The sequence below is a fragment of the Scyliorhinus canicula genome, chromosome 12 (assembly GCF_902713615.1).
Source record: "Scyliorhinus canicula chromosome 12, sScyCan1.1, whole genome shotgun sequence".
NCBI lineage: Eukaryota > Metazoa > Chordata > Chondrichthyes > Carcharhiniformes > Scyliorhinidae > Scyliorhinus > Scyliorhinus canicula.
In genome coordinates this window covers 2,921,938-2,943,726 of record NC_052157.1, presented here as the reverse complement: position 1 = coordinate 2,943,726, position 21,789 = coordinate 2,921,938, and the positions used below count along the sequence as shown (strand labels likewise).

Below are 21,789 nucleotides of genomic sequence, written 5' to 3'. Positions count from 1 at the left end.
CCAGACCTGTGCTGTACCCGGCAGGAAGATCTCTGACAGCCTCGCGCTGCTCAGGGATACGATCGCCTACGTCCAGGACAGGAGGGTGGACACCTGCCTCATCAGCCTTGATCAGGAGAAGGCTTTTGACAGAATATCGCACACCTACATGATGGATGTGCTCTCCAAAATGGGGTTTGGGGAGGGAATCCGCAATTGGATCAAACTGCTCTACACAAACTCTATAGCGCAGTCTCAATCAATGGATGGGAATCAGGAAAGTTCCAGATCAAATCTGGAGGCAGGGCTGCCCTCTCTCCTCGGCCCTGTTTGTCTGCTGCATAGAACCTTTTGTCGAGTCCATCAGGAAGGATCCGGGTATGAGAGGGGTGACAATCCCAGGCAGCGGAAGCGTGCATGTCAAAGCCTCCCTGTACATGGATGACGTCGCCGTTTTCTGCTCGGATCCCGTGTCTGTACCCAGGCTCTTGGACACCTGCGACCAGTTTGAACTGGCCTTGGGAGCCAAGGTAAACCGCGGCAAGAGCGAGGCCATGTTCTTTGGGAACTGGGCCGACCGGTCGTTTGTCCCCTTCATGGTCAGGTCAGATTACATGAAAGTGCTGGGGATTATGGTTCGGAGCGGCTGGGGCGTGCACCAAAAACTGGGAGGAGCGCATTGCCAAAGTTAAACAGAAACTGGGCTGGTGGGAGCAACGCACCCTCTCCATTGCGGGCAAAACCCTGGTCATCGGGTGTGAGGAACTCTCGGTGTTACTGTACGTGGCGCAGGTCTGGCCCATTACCCGACCCTACACCGCAGCAGTCACCCGGGCCATCTTCAAATTCATCCTGAGATCCAAGATGGACCATGTCCGAAGGGACACCATGTACAAACCTCTGGATAAAGGAGGGCGGAACGTACCCAACGTCTCCCTCATCCTGATGGCCACCTTTGAGTGCAGCTGCATCAAGCTGTGCGTAGACCCCGGGTATGCAAACACCAAGTGTCGCTACATACTGAGGTTCTACCTGTTCCCGGTGTTACGAAGGATGGGCCTGGCCTCATTGCCGCGGAACGCTCCAAGTAGTTGGACCGTGCCGTACCACCTGTCCCTCGTGGAAACATTTTTGAAGGAAAACATGTACACCCGAAGGCTCAGCACCGTAGCGCGCTGCCCTCGGAGTGGCTGTGGGGGAAATGAGACAGTCACCCACCTCCTTGTGGAATGTGCCTTTGCACAGAAGGTCTGGAGAGAGATGCAGTGGGATTTGTCCAGGTTCATCCCGAGCAGCTCTGTGACACAGGACTCTGTGCTCTACGGACTGTTTCCAGGGACACACACCGAGACAATCATCAACTGCTGCTGGAAGGTCATCAACTCGGTGAAAGACGCTCTTTGGTCTGCCCGAAACTTGCTGATCTTCCAGTGCAAAGAATTGTCCTCAACCGAGTGTTGCAGACTGGCACATTCCAAGGTCCAGGACTACGTGCTGAGGGACGCACTCAAGCTTGGGGCAGCTGCCGCCAAGCCGCAATGGGGAAAGGCCACTGTGTAAGGTCTGACCAGCAAATGTACCCCGAGGGGTTGGTAACAGTGTAAAACCCCTCGGCCCGGGTCTTCAATACTCCAATGTATAAAAGAAGCATGACAATGTAAATATTTAAGAAAGAATTGTAACATAAAGAGGGATATGTGTGTAACGTTATCCCAATTGAATGGAAGAAAGTCAAGGGAATGTGTAACTCTCATGGAAATGTACAGTCAAGACTATTCAAAATATTCTGTAATGCTGATGATAGATTTTATGAATAAAGTATATTTTTTGAAAAAATACTGGTCCCCACAAATGGGGACCAGACGGAACGGCACTTGTGGGGTGTCTCTCAGGGGGTCAGAAACCCCAGCTGCATGCCCTTTGGGCAGGGTAGTGCCCTGGCACTGTTGGTGGCATTGCCAGTGCCTGCCTGGCATCCTGGTGGCACTGTCAGCTGACATGGGTGCTGCCACGTTGGCAATACCAAGGTGCCAAGCTGGTATTTTTTGCACACGCGTGATTGGGCTGGGTTGCCGACATGGGTGTTGGGGGGGGGGGGGGGGTGCAGGGGAGAGGGGCCAAGGACTCTCCCACAGTGCCTTCAGGGGCGGGGGGGTTGGGGATTGTTTTGGGGTCCTCGGTGATCGGGACTCCATTTAAAAATGAGCGGAGCTTCCCACTGTACAAAACGGGCCTATGTGCCACCTTGGCCGCGCGATTCAGGCCCCTTATTCAAGCAAATCACGTTGAATAGCTACGTGTTTCTCAACACTGCGAGTGCCAGGAAGCATGCCGCTAAACGTGCTCGTTATGGGACTTTGTTTCCTTTTGGGAGAATCGCGGCCACAGTGATGCATTGGCAATGAAACACTGTGGACTATCCTACAGTATTGAAACCTTGTATAAATGTGACATAGTTTTAATTTATACTTTGTGAAAGGCCTACTTTTACTGATTCCCAACTCAGTTTCATGTCTATTTCACCAATCCGGTTATATTCTCTCAGATTTAGGGACACAAGATGGAATGATTTAAATGATGGGATAAATATTTGAGATTAAATCATTAGTTTAAACTGAAATATGTGGACAGATGGAGAATGCTTGCTGCATTGTAGAATACCCAAAACAAGTCACGTTTAAGTGACCAAACCCTTGATGAATTGGACTGCGATCAGTGGCTGTTTTTTCACTGATGTGTGAAATTTAAATGTATCACGATGAATCAAGATGAGCTATTTATATTCCACATTAATGACTTAATCAAAGAGGCAGAATAACATATGCAAGTGTGCTGACAATGCAAAATTAAGTGGGAATATAAACTGTGAGGAAGACACAAGGTGGCTCAATGGACAAGTTTAGTAATTGGGCAACAGTGTGGAGAAGGGAAGTGTGACGTCATTCATTTTGGTGCCAAGAATAGAAAAACAAAATATTTTTTTAAACGTATGAAACTTTTAAATGTTGATGTTCAGAGAAACTTGGGTGGGCGTAGAAGGAACAGAAAGCAAACATACAGGACAGCCAGCAATAAGGCAGGCAAATGGCATTGTGGCCTTTACTGCAAGGGGTTTTGAATAAAGAGGTTTTACCACAATTGTACAAGTATTTGTGAGACTACACCTGGACAACTGCAAACAGTTTTGATCTCCATATCTAAGGAACAAAGCGCTTGCAGTAGAGATAATGCAGCAAAGGTTCATTGGATTGGTTGCTGGGATTAGAAGGTTGTCGGATGAGAAGGGGCTGGAGAATTGGGCCAAACTCTCTGGTGCAATGCTGAAGGGGCTTGACAGGGTAGACTCTGGGGGGCTGTTTCCTTGGCCTGGAGAATCTAGAACACAGGGTGGCAGCCTCAGGACAAGGCGTTGACCATTTGGGACCAACTTTAGAAATTTCTGCTCTCGAAGGGTTGCAAACCTTTGAAATTGTCTACCTTACAGGGCATGGATTCTCCATCGCTGAGTTTATTGAAGATTGAGGTCCACATTGAGACTCAATGGAACTTCAAAATGGTGGCCAAGACCTGGCTCTAGAAGTCCATTCCCCATTTCGGACAGATCCCAATATCACTGTTTGGGGCAAGAGGGTGGGACATGACTCACACATGAGGAACCCGAACACAGCAGGGCCATTTAAAGTCAGTGCTGAGTTCAAATAGACCCCAGTTTTGCTGTAGCAAGAGTCTTAACCCAAAATGTTGGAGCTCCAAATTTTTAGCACAATTGTAAATGCTCATAAAGGGGGATTATTGGGCTGGATTCTCCGCCCCGCTGCATTTCTGCCCTGACCCACTGACGGGATTCTCCGTTACGCCGTCAATGGGGTTTCCCATTGCGGGGCAGCCCTACCCCGTCAGGAAACCCTAAAGTGCCGGTAAAACAGAAAATCACGCCGGCGGAGAATCCCGCCCAAGGTCTGTGGAACTGTCATGCTGTGAAGTTATTTAAATCCTCAACTATTTAACTTAAAAATATAGGCTGTCTGTATTAGTGAGAAAAATCTGTTCTAACACTTACAATAGCTGTTTGTTGATATTACCCCCAAGGACCATCATTATGTCATTATTAATACTTGGCTGCTCTCCACAACCTATCATTCTCTCGGTAGCTCTCCTAATTCCACAGTTTGATTGACATCTCAAAGAGGTTATTAAGGGTTTAACTTTCTTTGGTGCATTTTTATAAAATACAATGTTATGAATACAAGTCTGTTTGTCTCTATAAAGGATTAAGTACTTGAGGGGATGTAAATGTTTTTGAATGGGGAGTATCGGTGGCACAGTGGTTAGCACCGCTGCCTAACGGCACCAGGGACCTGGGTTCATTTCTGCCTCGGGTGCCTGGCTGTGTGGAGTTTTCACTTTCTCCCCGTGTCTGTCTGGATTTCCTCCAGGTGCTCCAGTTTCATCCCAAAGTCTAAAGATGTGCAGGTTAGGTGGATGGGCCGGGCTAAATTGTCCCTTATTGTCCAAAGATGTGTAGGTTAGGTGGGGTTACGGTGTTAAGGGAAGTAGGGTTGGATGCTCTTTCAGAGGGTCAGTGCGGACTCGAGGGCTTGATTCTGTAGGGATTCTACTCTGTGGCTTTTGTGGATGGAATTTTCTTTTTATTATGGTAAAGGCTGTCCTTAGAACTGTTTAAAAATTTCATCTCAACATGGCTCCTGAGCTCTGTCCCTGGTGGAATTGGCATGCAAGGTGTAATGACAAAGGGTTGGGTTGGCTTGAGTGCCATGAGTTCACATTAAGTTGGAATTGGCTTATAAGAGGTTGGTTGGGGCATGGGGAGGGGATGGTGTGTAAGGGCCTAATATTTAATAAAACCAAAAGACCATAAGACATAGGAGTGGAAGTAAGGCCATTCGGCCCATCGAGTCCACTCCGCCATTCGATCATGGCTGATGGGCATTTCAACTCCACCTCCCAGCATTCTCCCCGTAGCCCTTAATTCCTCGCGACATCAAGAATTTATCTATCTCTGCCTTGAAGCCATTTAGCGTCCCGGCCTCCACTGCACTCCGCGGCAATGAATTCCACAGGCCCACCACTCTCTGGCTGAAGAAATGTCTCCGCATTTCTGTTCTGAATTTACCCTGAAAACGACTGGAATGAAGCCGCAGAGAACGGAGAATCGGCGCCATTGGTGCCGGCGCGGTTGGCACGTTCCACCCCCTGGCGATTCACCGCGTGCGATGGGATGAGTGGCCGCTGAGTTAGGCCGAGTCCAGCTGGCCCCGTTCACGTGTGGTCTTATCCGCCGGGACCTCAGCGTTCATGTTGTGCGGAGGTGGCCTGGTGGGGGGGGGGGGGGGGGGGGGAGGAGGGGGGAACCCCGGGTGGGGCCTCCACCGTGCGATCGGGGCCTACTGATCGGCGGGCGGGCTTTTCCTGGTGGCGGCCCATGTTCCTCCGCACCAGGCCCCTGTAGCACTCCATCATGTTGCGTCGGGGGCGACGCGGGAAAGGCAACTAGCACGCATGCGCCGGCTGTAGAGCGCATGCGCAGACTCGCGGCACCCGGGTTCTGACGCCGGTATCGGCAACTGGAGCTGCGTGAGTTGCTCCAGTGCCGTGCTGGCCCCCTGTGCGGCACAGGATCGCTGCTCCTAGGGGCCCGTTGGCGCCATCGTAAAACGCAACGGCGTTTACAACAGCGTCAACACTCAGGATCAGAGAATCCTGCCGAAGGTTCAATAGGAATTCTGGTAGCCATAAAAACAAACTCTAGATAGCTTTTTAAATCCTGCAAAAGGCTAAAAGATGATCGCAATGTTTCCAATATTCAATCAGAAGACACCAGACCTCCTTTCTCAATTTACTTTGTACTGGCAATGTGTCGAGGTGTGTTTTCTTGACCTCAATAAGAACATAAGAACTAGGAGCAGGAGTAGGCCATCTGGCCCCTCGAGCCTGCTCCACCATTCAATGAGATCATGGCTGATCTTTTGTGGACTCAGCTCCACTTTCCGGCCCGAACACCATAACCCTTAATCCCTTTATTCTTCAAAAAACTATCTATCTTTATCTTAAAAACATTTAATGAAGGAGCCTCAACTGCTTTACCGGGCAGCGAATTCCATAGATTCACAACCCTTGGGTGAAGAAGTTCCTCCTAAACTCAGTCCTAAATCTACTTCCCCTTATTTTGAGGCTATGCCCCCTAGTTCTGCTGTCACCCGCCAGTGGAAACAACCTGCCCGTATCTATCCTATCTATTCCCTTCATAATTTTACATGTTTCTATAAGATCCCCCCTCATCCTTCTAAATTCCAACGAGTACAGTCCCAGTCTACTCAACCTCTCCTCATAATCCAACCCCTTCAGCTCTGGGATTAACCTAGTGAATCTCCTCTGCACACCCTCCTGTGCCAGTATGTCCTTTCTCAAGTAAGGAGACCAAAACTCAACACAATACTCCAGGTGTGGCCTCACTAACACCTTATACAATTGCAGCATAACCTCCCTAGTCTTAAACTCTATCCCTCTAGCAATGAAGGACAAAATTCCATTTGCCTTCTTAATCACCTGTTGCACCTGTAAACCAACTTTCTGTGACTCATGCACTAGCCCACCCAGGTCTCTCTGCACAACAGCGGCATGCTTTAATATTTTATCATTTAAATAATAATCCCGTTTGCTGTTATTCCTATCAAAATGGATAACCTCACATTTGTCAACATTGTATTCCATCTGCCAGACCCGAGCCCATTCACTTAACCTATCCAAATCCCTCTGTAGACTTCCAGTACCCTCTGCACTTTTCGCTTTACCACTCATCTTAGTGTCATCTGCAAACTTGGACACATTGCCCTTGGTACCCAACTCCAAATCATCTATGTAAATTGTGAACCATTGTGGGCACAACACTGATCCCTGAGGGACACCACTAGCTACTGATTGCCAACCAGAGAAACACCCATTAATCCCCACTCTTTGCTTTCTATTAATTAACCAATCCTCTATCCATGCTACTACTTTACCCTTAATGCCACGCATCTTTATCTTATGCAGCAACCTTTTGTGTGGCACCTTGTCAAAGGCTTTCTGGAAATCCAGATATACCATATCCATCGGCTCCCCATTATCTACTGCACTGGTAATGTCCTCAAAAAATTCCACTAAATTAGTTAGGCATGACCTGCCCTTTATGAACCCATGCTGCGTCTGCCCAATGGGACAATTTCTATCCAGCTGCCTCGCTATTTCTTCCTCGATGATAGATTCCAGCATCTTCCCTGCTACCGAAGTTAAGCTCACTGGCCTATAATTACCCCCTCTCTGCCTACCTCCTTTTCTAAACAGTGGCGTCACGTTTGCTAATTTCCAATCCACCGGGACCACCCCAGAGTCTAGTGAATTTTGGTAAATTATCACTGGTGCATTTGCAATTTCCCTAGCCATCTCTTTTAGCACTCTGGGATATTATCTCCAATATTCCTGATCTAGGTAAACAAAACATTAGAATGAAGTTGCTGACGGCAATGAAGGCCTCCACAGAACACATCGGGTCTGTCTGATGCCCATCTGAAAAATACAGAAAATGTATTGTCACGGCTCGAAGATCAATTATGAGTGAAGTTCAGTTTCACTTTCAGAAATTCATATCTTTTAGGCAACAACCAACAATGATTCATTCATTAGTAGATGCAGAGACACCGGGCAGGATAGCAACTTTACAGCAGCTGACCCGGCCAACAGAATAATCAAGCTCATGATGATAATCATTAGTGTCACTAGTAAGCTTACACTAACACTGCAATGAAGTTACTGTGAAAATCCCCTAGTCGCCACATTCCGGCACCTGTTCGGGTAAACGGAGGGAGAATTCAGAATGTCCAATTCACCTAAGAGCACGTCTTTCGGGATTTTTGGGAGGAAACCGGAGCACCCGGAAGAAACCCACAGGGAGAGCATGCAGACTCCACATAGACAGTGACCTAAGCCGGGAATCGAACCTGGAACCCTGGTGCTGTGAAGCCACAGTGCTAACCACTGTGCTACCGTGCTGTCCATCCCAAGAGAAGTATTCCAAAAAGACATCTTGGACCAACCAAAAGTTACACTGTGGAAGACACAAGTACAAAGCCATACAAATGGATAGACAGAGTCTGCAGGCAACTTGCATCAGCCACTGCATGATATCTAATACAGGAAAGCCTAGTAAGCATTGTGGGGAGTGCAGCCTCATGCATGCACCCAGAAATTGCCAATTCAATTCTGCATGCATGGCAACAGAAGATACTGGAAGCACCAATGCAGGAAGCAAAAGTCAAAGCAAGTGGTTCAATATCTTGAGCCACAACCCAGAGGCCAGACAGGTCCAGCATTCTAATCAACCAAGAGCCTGTGCCAAGTAGTGGCAAGACATTATCTATGTGATACCTAGCCAAGCTACACCTCATATTCATAGGATGACAGACCATTAACACACAAGGTCAGCTGACATTCAGCATGGGAAACATCAAAGAATCTATTGGCAGAGTGATACCAACAGAAGCCTCGGTCACTGCCTCAATGATATGACCAGAGGTACAGGATCGGCCTGATTTATATACAGAGCTGAATACAGGTGCAGGTGCAAACATTCTTTCACTTTGCACACTGAAATTTATGCGCCCACAAAAGTGGCAAGTGCTGAATTGACCAACCAAAGCCAAACTCACGCTGAGACAGTGAACCTTGCAGAGGGTCAAAGGGGTCAGTACATAACTCAGGTGCTCCCCAAAGTCCATTGGAAAGCCCTCCTCCCCACTCAATGCAAATCCTGCTGCCCTGCCTGAATCCCCAGGCCACCATCAGAGACCCCCATCAGAGACCCCCCATCAGAGACCCCCCTATCAGAGACCCCTCTATCAGAAACCCCTCCATCAGAGACCCCTCCATCAGAGACCCCTCCATCAGAGACCCCTCCATCAGAGACCCCCCCATCAGAGACCCCTCTATCAGAGACCCCTCTATCAGAGACCCCTCTATCAGAGACCCCTCTATCAGAGACCCCTCCATCAGAGACCCCTCCATCAGAGACCCCTCCATCAGAGACCCCCATCAGAGACCCCCCCATCAGAGACCCCTCTATCAGAGACCCCTCTATCAGAGACCCCTCCATCAGAGACCCCTCCATCAGAGACCCCTCTATCAGAGACCCCTCCCATCAGAGACCCCTCCCAAGAGAGACCCCTCCCATCAGAGACCCCCCATCAGAGACCCCCCATCAGAGACCCCCCATCAGAGACGCCTCCCATCAGAAACCCCCCATCAGAGACCCCCCAATCAAAGAACCCCCATCAGAGACCCCCCATCAGAGACCCCCCATCAGAAACCCCACCATCAGAGACCCCTCCCATCAGAGACCCCTCCAATCAGAGACCCCTCCCGTCAGAGACCCCCCATCAGACCCCTCCCATCAGGGACCCCTCCCATCAGACCCCTCCCATCAGAGACCCCCCATCAGAGACCCCCCATCAGAGACCCCCCATCAGAGACCCACCCTATCAGTTACCCCTACCTGAAAGCTGAAGAACAGTCCAGGCAGTAGAGTGAAAAATTACTGCATTTTCACTCACCCTTCCCTATCATCTGCTGCCGCAGACAAACATCCACAAAGCAGCTGTTACGTGTTAGAGGATTCCGCGAGAGCCAAGTACACATCAAAGGGCTTCAAATCCTGTGACAGCCTTTGAAATGCAAATCTGCCATTCATTTGCAATACATGCAATACATTGCACTAGCCAGTGATTGACAATTTTATTACTCTAGAGACAGCTGCTTGGTGGATTGTTGGTCAATCTTTCCGATCACGCTTGAATGTATCTCGATTAAATGCTAACCACAATGTTTATAAACACTCTTGCTACGATTGACAGTTCCTCACCACAGCAAAAGCAGTTAAGTGCTTTCTACTGTGAAAAAGAGGATCCCACCGCTGTCAATGGGGTTTTGCATTGTTCACACCCTCTGCCACCGGGGAATCTCCAGGGGTAACGGCCAGAAGATCCCACCCAGAAAAGTGAAGTTGAGGTCAATGATCAGCCAAGCTAGTATTGAATGGCAGACTTGGCAAGAATGGCTGATGGTCTACTCCTGCACATATTGCCATGTATTAATGTCGGGGAATAGAGCACATTTCTATTTTTGATCATCGCTGTCAACCTTCCCGTATCAAAAACAATATTCAGCAGTCAATCCCTCTGCTCCGCTCCAACGATACATATTGACCCAACCTCAGCAGAACCTCCTCAGAGACAGCACCATCGATGCAGCTTCTCCACAGGGACAGACCAATCATGGGTAGAGTTGTAACTGGATTGTGTCTTCCCAAATTTTAGGTTTCTTGTGACCGATAATGATTGGATCATTTCACTTCACCGATCTGGGTTAGATTTTGACACAGGCCAAATCTTCCACATTATTATTTTAGGAAGTCAAAGGCGCTCACTCCTAATTTTGTGTGTTCTTGAGCAGCTAATGGGCGCGGTGCTGAAATATGCTGATCGCAATGTGACAAGGCATTATACTTTCCTTTCTATTAAACTTTCCCATAGTTCCTAACAGAAACTTGCCTGGGGCAGAAGGTGTAAGAGAAAGGCTCACTGCAGAAGACCAATGAAAAATTGAATTCAAAACATGAAGTGGAGCCAATAGAAAGCAGCGAATCCAGCTTATATAAATAACCATCTGCGGGAATGACCTGGGCATTAATTGGAGAGATGATCTCACAAGAGAGCCAATTTGATTTGTTAATTAACTCTTCAGTCCATCATTTCTTAAATGACAGGGTGGGTGGCCACCCATTTATAAAACCTACTGCCTGTTACACTGTGCTGCCAACTCCTTGGACATTTACAAGATTAGACTAGCATTACTCACTCTCCCAATGTTCTTTCCATCCCTGTGGGAATGTAGCCACCCTTTGCTCAGCAGTTCTCTGTGATGACACAGTTGAGATTGGAGTTATTCACACACTTGAATCCTGCATCAATGTGGCACAACCTACCGGACTCCAGCAACTTGCTATTCGTCAAACCCACACCCCAGCACCACACGTTGTAAATTTAATCCTGGTACCTAATTGGTTATCAGGAGCCTGTAACATCTGTGCAACAAATTAGCAACACCACTTCAAGCACTACTGCCAGGGTTCCAATGTGCCCAGCTTTACATAGTACTGGAATACATTGGAGTCCAAAGATGTGCAGGTTGGGTGGATTGGCCATGCTAAATTGCCCCTTAGCGTCCAAAGGTTAGGTGGCCCTACGGGGTAGGGAGGGGGAGTGGGCCTAGGTTAGGGTGCTCTTTCGGAGGGTCGGTGCAGACTCGATGGGCCAAATGGCCTCCTTCTGCAATGTAGGGATTCTAGACTTTTTGTATGGATGCAGTAAAGTATGAAGAGGATCAGTAAATGCCCAAAGGGGGCAAAGTGTCATCAGCTATGCCCAAAGATTTGAAAGACTATTGGTCCAACTATGGACCAGCTATGATTGAATTTTCCAAACACGCTCATATTGAATGAAATGCCAATGTTCATATGATGCCACACCACCACCATAATTGCATAACTGCCCACGTATGCCATTCTCCTTGGTAGTGTGGGCTATATGGGAACCCAGGTTCCAGTGTTATCTGTATTACCCCTTCCCTAGTCTTAAAAAAAACTTTTAAAAAGATATTTATTACATTCCTCACCCTGTATTGGCATCAATACAACTTGCAACATTCTGGCCCTTTGATTTCTACTTGCTAACTACTATTTTAGATAAACCTGATGCTTAAGAGACCCCAAAACAAAAGGAAATTTGGTGGGAGTAGATCTTTCCCTCAGTGTTCCATCAAACATTCTATAGTCCTGGCAGGAGGTCTGCACCATTTTGAAGCTGGTTCCCGTTAAGATTCAGCCAGTTCACAGAAACCCAGAGTTCTTGGGAACCCTGCTCGCTCTGGGCCGCACACTATTGGAGTGTCAGAAGGAAGCCGGTCTGAGGGTGATCCCCACAGGGCCCGTGTTGGAAGGGTGGCTTTGACCTGGGGTGTGAGCAGCAGTGGCCCAGGCTCGTTTTCTGAATCGGGATTAAGCACTGCTACTCCTCACTCCACAAATATACACCAAAACCTACCTGTGGGCGTCTCTCCCATTCCGGCCAGTGATATTGAGCTTTAATGTGACTAATGTGGAATTGCTTCAGAAAGGGAAATGCCATCTTATCTTTGGCAGCAGCCTGATTTACAGGTACATGGGATTCCCATGAGCAGATCTGGATGAGAATCAGATCAGGAGTCAGTGATAGTGGGAACAGGAAGTCACCCCTACTATTTCCAACTCACTCTTGCTGGGCAGGACCTCAAAATCTCCACCTACATTTAAAAAAGAAATTCCTAAACATGCCCAAAATTGTGCCCCTATTTTGTGTTTGGGAACTTTTACAAGAAAGAATCTGATGACATGTCCAATAAAACTGCATTGCAGAGAAACGCAAACCCTGTCTGCTCATATTCTTTGCTGGATTGCAGCTCCGAACAGGATAAAACACCTTATCCTCTATTGAACTCCAGAAATGGGGCGGTACAGTTTTATACCACATTTGTCAGATAATTCTAAAGCAGACTCAACACAGTGTTTCGTTCCTGAGAGTAACGGGAGTATTTAAAGAAAACCTCCTTTTCAAATGTGCAATATTGTTGACAGCCAATCCTCTACAATATAAAAAGTGGAATGAAATTTTACATAGAGAATTATTTCGGGCGGGATAGTTGCAATTGCATCTCTCCTGAGGGTCATTGACAGCGCTTCCCATGTTGGCCATGTAACCTTCACACCATCTCTGCAGAGGATTATATTGATAAGTCTCTGGTCACCATAGCTTGTAATTAACAACATTTAATCTTAAAAACAAACTAATGCAATGCACGGCAAGTAACAACAGAACAACAATGAAAATATTACGCCAACACCTTTTTTAGGATAGGTATGTAGTGAGGACAGTACAAGGCTTATGGAGCCTTCAAGCATTTACTCAAATATATTTAGGCAGCATTCCAGCTTAACTGGTAATAATTTAAACATAAATATTTTGCTCATTTTTATTGTGGAACGATTTGGAGGAAGTGAATATCCTTATCATATTTTAACACTAGCTGTTCAGCACCAACTAAAATGCAGTAACTGTCAGAAGGAGAAATATTTTTGGGGATTTGCCCAGACTTCAGATTCGTGTTCGGACTTTGAGAAAAGACATTTAGAAGAAGTGAGAAACTCGGATACTAAATTTAGGATAGGTGGAAAAGATGGTTTCGGATATGTGGACAAGGGGTTTACAATATGTGGGAGAGGTGGTTTAGGATTTTTAAAAAGAGGTGGTTTAGGACCTGTGGGAAAGATGGTGTAGGATAAGTTTAGGATAGGTGGGAGAGGTGGTTTAGGATAGGTGGGAGAGATGGTTTAGGATAGGTGGGAGAGGTGGTTTAGGATATGTGGGAGAGATGGTTTAGGATATGTGGGAGAGATGGTTTAGGATAGGTGGGAGAGGTGGTTTAGGATAGGTGGGAGAGGTGGTTTAGGATAGGTGGGAGAGGTGGTTTAGGATAGGTGGGAGAGATGGTTTAGGATATGTGGGAGAGATGGTTTAGGATATGTGGGAGAGATGGTTTAGGATATGTGGGAGAGATGGTTTAGGATAGGTGGGAGAGATGGTTTAGGATATGTGGGAGATATGTTTTAGGATAGGTGGGAGAGATGGTTTAGGATATGTGGGAGAAGTAGTTTAGGATATGTGGGAGCGTGTCGCGTCTTTTCGTCCGACGTCACTTCGTCCAACGACACTTCATCCACGTCTTTTGGTCCAACGTCTTTTTGTCCAATTATCCAATTACAAATAAACTCCGTATAAAACCATTTAATTGATAAAATGCAAGTAAAATACAGCAAAAGTTGAAAAATGCAGTTAAAAAATCTAAAAATGCAGTTAAAAAATCTAAAAAGTTTACTAATTACTTAAAATTCCCGAAAGATATCATATCACTTAGAGAATACAGTTGGAAAATGTATTTAAAAATTCTTAAAGTTACTTAAAATTGATGTAAATTATATGCAACATTCCTCAAGAAATCAATTTTTATTGTAGAATCATATTCAACGACCAATCTTTTGAGGCGTTCAGTTATTTTCTTATATCGCGTACATGAAGTCGACTGATCTCCCCGAAGAATTTGAGCCTTTTTGCCTATTATGAACCCTTCCTCTTCCTTCAGAGTTTTGATTAACCTCCAGATATTCAAATGAGCTCCACGCGCCGAACGCTTTATCGCAGAATGAAACCCCTCAGCAGCATTATTTGTTCTCGGTAGATCTTGTAGAACACGCTGATTAACATTCCATACAGCTGTCGGGAATGTAGGTGTTTCTCTCCTTCGTCTGGCACCACGTCCTCTCACAATGCCTATGTAAGTCAAGTCGAAGTAAACGATGAATTCAGCAGGTATTTCTTCATCGTCTATCAAATCTTCATAAGCCTCTTCGACATCTTCAACGGGGAGGAAAGCTAATGCTGAAAAACATCGAATTTTAAGACAGAATTCAGAGTCTGTATTGTATTTTTCTTTGAGGCCTAAATCGGTAATTTTTCGAAACCCAGATTGGCTCAAATGAAACAAACATGCCACGACAGATGAATTAAGGAATGATGAATTGCAGTAATGCAAAGACCCGTGGAAAACTGCTTCCTTTAACTTGTACATGAATGCAGAACAGTTGAAACCACTGTTGTGGCACAATCTTGAATGTTCCATCGCATGCCCAATGACGATATGATGCTAAATCCTGAAGAGCACTTTCTGATGCGAATACTAGTAAGCGCTGTTGATCCTCGGCGCCCGAATCGTATCTCAGAAACTGTTCGCCATTGTCAAGTTTACAATATTTGTCAGGTATTTCAAAACCGTGTCTAGCCGCTGGATTAGCGGGAAATCCAGAATTTTTTTGTCAGCACCTTTGAATAGTCCTTGAGACGACGGGCAACCTAGGGAGTTGAGAGCAGGTATTTTCTGATAGCTGCGTAAACTTGGCCGCTAGTATGCTACACGAACTTGCTGCTATGTTTTCCACTGCTTCATGCTTTATTTCTGCAACTGCTTTTCTAGCATTTAACGAATCAACATCAGCTGGATGAAGGTGCTCATTAGAAAAATAAATAATTTTCGGCTCATTGTTTTCCGTTACCGTGTGAATCCGCACTGAACACAGCCTTCTTTTCTCACATCTCCAGTATTCTTTTCCTAGGTTTGTACTGCTTGAATGAAAATCGTAGATGTAGTTACTTTCATCAGCTACCTTCCTTTTGCTCTTCGTTGACACAATGAACTTTGCCATTTCGGGATGGGCGAATTAAGAAAGAGAACGATAATATCTATCCTTTAACGAGGCTCGTTAAAGGAAAGAGACCGGTAATAAAAATCCTTTATTACATATTGTAGATATACGGGATAGAGTTTTTTATTCATTTATGGGGTTATGAATGCCATTAGTATTCACTGCCCACCCAAATTGCACTTGAGAGGTGTGTGAACTTGCACTTGCTCACTGAGTGAAAAATATTTTTGCTTGGAAAGAATGTATTTACACGAAAGCCCTCTTGTGAGATTTACGACGCTCAGGACACTTTGCATCAAAGAAACCCTAATATTTGTGGACAGTGACCACATCAAAGAGATGAATGTGCACTAAGTGCATTTTAATCACTCAAGGGTGTGATGTCACTGCACTTACCTCTCTTTGATGTGGTCAATGTTTACAAACATTGGGGTTTTACCACTTTGGCCACTGAAGCATAAAGGGATATGAATGGATCAAAGCTGTAGATGGTTTTTATAAGCTATCAATCACAAACCACTGCTTAAAAGCAATGAATGGTTTACAGGCAGTGGATCTGTGCCAGGTACAGCTGTTCATCTTCGAGGGATGGACGCGTGGAGCTAAAAGGTAATCCTATTACAGCACTCCAGCCTCCTGACAGGGGCCCCTTTTCTGGGGGGGGGGGTGTCTGTGTGGGGAGTCTGTGGAGGGGGTTCCTTTAGTCAAGGTGTCGCTTGGGGGTCTCCCTATCACAGGGGTCCCTTGGGGATGGGTCAGGTCACTCCGGTACTTGGGGGCTGGTTTAGCACAGGGCTAAATTGCTGGCTTTGAAAGCAGACCAAGGCAGACCAGCAGCGCGGGTTCCATTCCCGCACCAGCCTCCCCAAACAGGCTCCGGAATATGGTGACTAGGGGCTTTTCACAGTAACTTCATTTGAAGTCTACTTGTGACAAGAAGCGATTTTCATTTCATTTCATGAGGGAGCTCCCAGGCAGTATGTGTGTTGGGGGCTGCTGTGCTGTGTGAAGGGGGTTTGGGGTTGATTTGCGGTGCGGGGGGGTGGATGGGCTTGGATGGTCTTGTCCATCGTGGCCTGGGCATGATGGAACTCACGGTGGGTCAAGGGGGCAACGGTTACCCCTGAGGTCCCCCACCTCAGATTCATGATTGCTGAGACCAGAAGTGAAACTTGTCAGCTGATTCTCGGCTACGGGAACTGGAGAATCATGAATGGGCGGAGCATAGGGCGCCGGGTGCTACATAGCTGCAAACGGTTTATTACAACCTATTTGCATTTATTTCCATGCTCCAGCAGGCTGGCGCCATGGAACCTGTTCACGCCGCCAGCGAGGGGGTTGGAGAATGGCGTTTGGGTCAGTGCCAAGGGCCAAACCCAATTTTGCCGCAATTCTCCGTCCGATCGGGGGACACATTCTGGGTGTCCTGAGGACAGAGAATTCCCCCCTCTGACTCTATATCAACCAGGAACCAAATGCAAGGCAAAAACGTGTCTCTTTTTCAGCAATACTCAAGTTCTGTGCGACTAAACAATTCTTAATATTCAGATTGATCTGGTCTGATTGCTCCACCTGAGCTAGAAAAAGAAGGAATGATGATCCAGTGTACGTATTGTAGTTTGGGTTTAACATCACTGCTCGACCCATCCTGTATTGTGCGATGTATTCACTATCTGATTTCCTTATTTTAAAAATGCCATCAATCTCAAAATTAATGGAAACGATTCTTGGTGCAATAAAATGATTAATTTCTCTATGTGAGCTGTACTGGGTATGAGTCAGAATATATCTACATACACGTTGCATCATCCAGCTCCCTCCCACCACCCTCAATCCTCCCAACATCACACACACACACACAGACACACCCCTGCTCCCGGAGCTGCTGCTGTCCCCACCCCCCCCCCCCCCAAACCCCCAACATCACACAGACACAGACACACCCCTGCTCCCGGAGCTGCTACTGTCCCCGCCCCCCCAAACCCCCCAACATCACACAGACACAGACACACCCCTGCTCCCGGAGCTGCTACTGTCCCCACCCCCCCAAACCCCCCAACATCACACAGACACAGACACACCCCTGCTCCCGGAGCAGCTACTGTCCCCACCCCCCCCCCCCCCCAAACCCCCAAACATCACACAGACACAGACACACCCCTGTTCCTGGAGCTGCTACTGTCCCCACACCCCCAAACCCCCCAACATCACACAGACACAGACACACCCCTGCTCCCGGAGCTGCTACTGCCCCCACCCCCCCACCCCCCCAACATCACACAGACACAGACACACCCCTGCTCCCGGAGCTGCTACTGCCCCCACCCCCCCAATCCCCCCAACATCACACAGACACAGACACACCCCTGCTCCCGGAGCTGCTACTGTCCCCACCCCCCCAAACCCCCCAACATCACACAGACACAGACACACCCCTGCTCCCGGAGATGCTACTGTCCCCACCCCCCCCCCCCAAACCCCCCAACATCACACACACACAGACACACCCCTGCTCCCGGAGCTGCTACTGTCCCCCCCCCCAATCCCCCCAACATCACACAGACACAGACACACCCCTGTTCCTGGAGCTGCTACTGTCCCCACACCCCCAATCCCCCCAACATCACAAAGACACAGACACACCCCTGCTCCCGGAGCTGCTACTGTCCCCACCCCCCCCCAATCCCCCCAACATCACACAGACACACCCCTGTTCCTGGAGCTGCTACTGTCCCCACACCCCCAAACCCCCCAACATCACACAGACACAGACACACCCCTGCTCCCGGAGCTGCTACTGCCCCCACCCCCCCACCCCCCCAACATCACACAGACACAGACACACCCCTGCTCCTGGAGCTGCTACTGTCCCCACCCCCCCACCCCCCCAACATCACACAGACACAGACACACCCCTGTTCCTGGAGCTGCTACTGTCCCCACACCCCCAAACCCCCCAACATCACACAGACACAGACACACCCCTGCTCCCGGAGCTGCTACTGCCCCCACCCCCCCCCCCCCCCCCAACATCACACAGACACAGACACACCCCTGCTCCTGGAGCTGCTACTGTCCCCACCCCCCCACCCCCCCAACATCACACAGACACAGACACACCCCTGCTCCCGGAGCTCCCTGCTGTCCCCACCCCCCCAAACCCCCCAACATCACACAGACACAGACACACCCCTGCTCCTGGAGCTGCTACTGTCCCCACCCCCCCAAACCCCCCAACATCACACAGACACAGACACACCCCTGCTCCCGGAGCTGCTACTGTCCCCACACCCCCCAAACCCCCCAACATCACACACACACAGACACACCCCTGCTCCCGGAGCTGCTACTGTCCCCACCCCCCCAACATCACACAGACACAGACACACCCCTGCTCCCGGAGCTCCCTGCTGTCCCCACCCCCCCAAACCCCCCAACATCACACAGACACAGACACACCCCTGCTCCTGGAGCTGCTACTGTCCCCACCCCCCCCCCCCCCAAAACCCCCAACATCACACAGACACAGACACACCCCTGCTCCTGGAGCTGCTACTGCCCCCACCCCCCCCAACCCCCCCAACATCACACAGACACAGACACACCCCTGCTCCCGGAGCTGCTACTGTCCCCACCCCCCAAACCACCCAACATCACACAGACACAGACACACCCCTGCTCCCGGAGATGCTACTGTCCCCACCCCCCCCCCCCCAAACCCCCCAACATCACACACACACAGACACACCCCTGCTCCCGGAGCTGCTACTGTCCCCACACCCCCCAACATCACACAGACACAGACACACCCCTGCTCCCGGAGCTGCTACTGTCCCCACCCCCCCAATCCCCCCAACATCACACAGACACAGACACACCCCTGCTCCCGGAGCTGCTACTGCCCCCACCCCCCCAATCCCCCCAACATCACACAGACACAGACACACCCCTGCTCCTGGAGCTGCTACTGTCCCCACCCCCCCCCAAACCCCCCAACATCACACAGACACAGACACACCCCTGCTCCCGGAGCTGCTACTGTCCCCACCCCCCCCCCCAAACCCCCCAACATCACACAGACACAGACACACCCCTGCTCCCGGAGCTGCTGCTGTCCCCACACCCCCCAACCCCCCAACATCACACAGACACACCCCTGCTCCCGGAGCTGCCGTTTTTCATGCTATGCCTGAATATTTGCTTAAACGTCCTTTCTCGCTGATGGTTACAATGACCTCGGGATATGTACCGATTCCGACATACATACAATAGCTGAAATTAGCAGAGACTCTGACTGGAAATTAATACAAACACTGAAGTGGATATAAGGCGCAGTCTTCCCAAAAGGGAGCAAAGTCCCCAAGCGAGCGGGTTTAGTCGCAAATTTCCCAACCCCACTCGTGTTGTAGAGGGGGCCTGATCGGCGTATACGCAGCCAAGGCTGTACATAGCCCCATTTTGTACAGAACTCCACGTTGCAGGGAGAGATCGGGACACCATCTTTAAAAAGTTGGAAACCATTGATCTAGAGATTATTTATTACCTTTGAGGTTCTGCTTTTTAATTTAGTCGCAAAGTGTTCAAAGTCCCTAAGAAAAGTCCCTCTAACAGAATCTGACCCAAGTGATTTGGGGTGGCAGAGTGGTTAGCACTGTTGCATCACAGCACCAGGGACCCGGGTTCAGTTCTGGCCTTGGGTGACTGTCTGTGTGAAGTTTGAACATTCGCACCGTGTCTGCGTGGGTTTCCTCCGGGTGCTCCGGTTTCCACCCACAGTCAATAGATGTGCAGGGTTAGGTGGATTGGGCGTGATAAATTGCCCCTTAATGTCCAGGCTTGTGCAGGATATGGGGCTATGGGGATAGGGCAGGGTGGACGTGGGAGTGTAAATGGGCAGAATGCTCACTCGAAGAGTCAGTGCAGACTCGATTGGCCAAATGGCCTCCTTCTGCACTGATTCTATAATGTGAACCACGACAATTGGATTCTCCCCTTGCCGCTGAAAATTCTTCTCCAGCCCAGAGAGGTGTCCTGAATCCTGACACCAGGCAGGCAATACAGCCTCCTGGGCTCTCTCTCCTGGCTGCAGAGAACTGTGTCTATCCCCCTCATTACACTGCCTCCCACGCCCAGTTTGAATATCCTTCCTGTATCACGGTGCCATGATCAGTTTGCTCACTCACCCTGCAGCCCCCTCTCTGTACACTGAATAAGTTTCAGTCTAAGATCTAGTGATTTGTATTTCCTTTGTATTCCAGGGAGAAGATTGCTCCATTTTATGCCCACCTGGTAAATATGGAGCCAACTGTTCGTCTACTTGTAGATGCAAGCATGCGGGTGTTTGTTCTCCTATTGATGGCTCCTGTAGTTGTAAAGAAGGTACAGGCACCTACCCCATTGTGACGTGTAACTTTTTTTCTGACATCCAACCTACACTTTGTGTAGATTTTGTACTTAAAGAGATGAGGAATGTTAATACTATAGCAGGATCTTTACTCATTACTCCAGTACTTAAAAAAAGAGGAACCATGAACTTCTATCTAACCAGTAGTGTTCCGGTCAACAGGACATCAATAACATGCATTTGTAGCGTGTTATTAATATAGAAAATGTCCCATAATGCTTTACAGAGGGGTGAACAAAAAAATTGGAATACAATAGCAAACAGTCTTGGAGGGGCAGATTAGGAGGGGTTATCCATTTTTAAAAATAGCAAGAGAGATAAATCAGTTTTGGGAGGCACCTCTAAACACCGCATCCACAATGGTTGAATGCTTTTCGCAGATTATAGGGTGAAGGGAGTGGGGGAGGGATGGTCGGGAGTCCAGGGAGTGCTGGGGGGTTGCTAGAGGAGTGGCAATAGGGTAGGGTGAGATGACGTCACCCACAGCCACTGCCATCTAGAAGGACAAGAGCAGTAGATACCTGGGAACCCCACCACCTGGAGGTTCCCCTCCAAGTCACTCATCACCCTGACGTGGAAATATATCACTGTTCCTTCACTGTCACTGGGGCAACATCCTGGAACTCCCTCCCTAACAGCACAGTGGGTGTGCCTACATCTCAAGGACTGCAGCAGAAGGCAGCTCACCAGCACCTTCTGAAGGGCAATTAGGGATGGGCAAAAAATGCTGGGCTAACCAGCGACGCCCACATCCCGTAAATGAATTTTAAAAAAGAAATATAAAAAGCAGACAAATATTTTAACCTTAATACACTGGGGGAGCAGGATCTAATTTAGTTTAAGGACAGGAATATTTGCGAAAGGCAGTTAGTTTGGGACAGATACAGCTGACCTTATTTTGGACTAATTGAAAGTTATGAAAGTTGGAAGGTGCGCGCGCAGTTCGATGCTGATTCCAGAACAGAATCTCTGGCCATGCTTTCTGGCTAACCAACCAGTTTAGTGT

General features: G+C 48.4%; 1 protein-coding gene across 6 annotated transcripts in view; it reads left to right on the top strand.

The window, feature by feature from the left end:
- Positions 1–21,789, top strand: part of megf11 (multiple EGF-like-domains 11) — a 514,753-nt gene that overhangs the window by 375,185 nt on the left and 117,779 nt on the right. For all 6 annotated transcript variants that reach the window (XM_038813978.1, XM_038813980.1, XM_038813977.1 and 3 more), the window contains exon 12: positions 20,638–20,758. In XM_038813978.1, the coding sequence (XP_038669906.1) occupies positions 20,638–20,758 (121 nt within the window). The remainder of the gene's footprint in view (positions 1–20,637; positions 20,759–21,789) is intronic.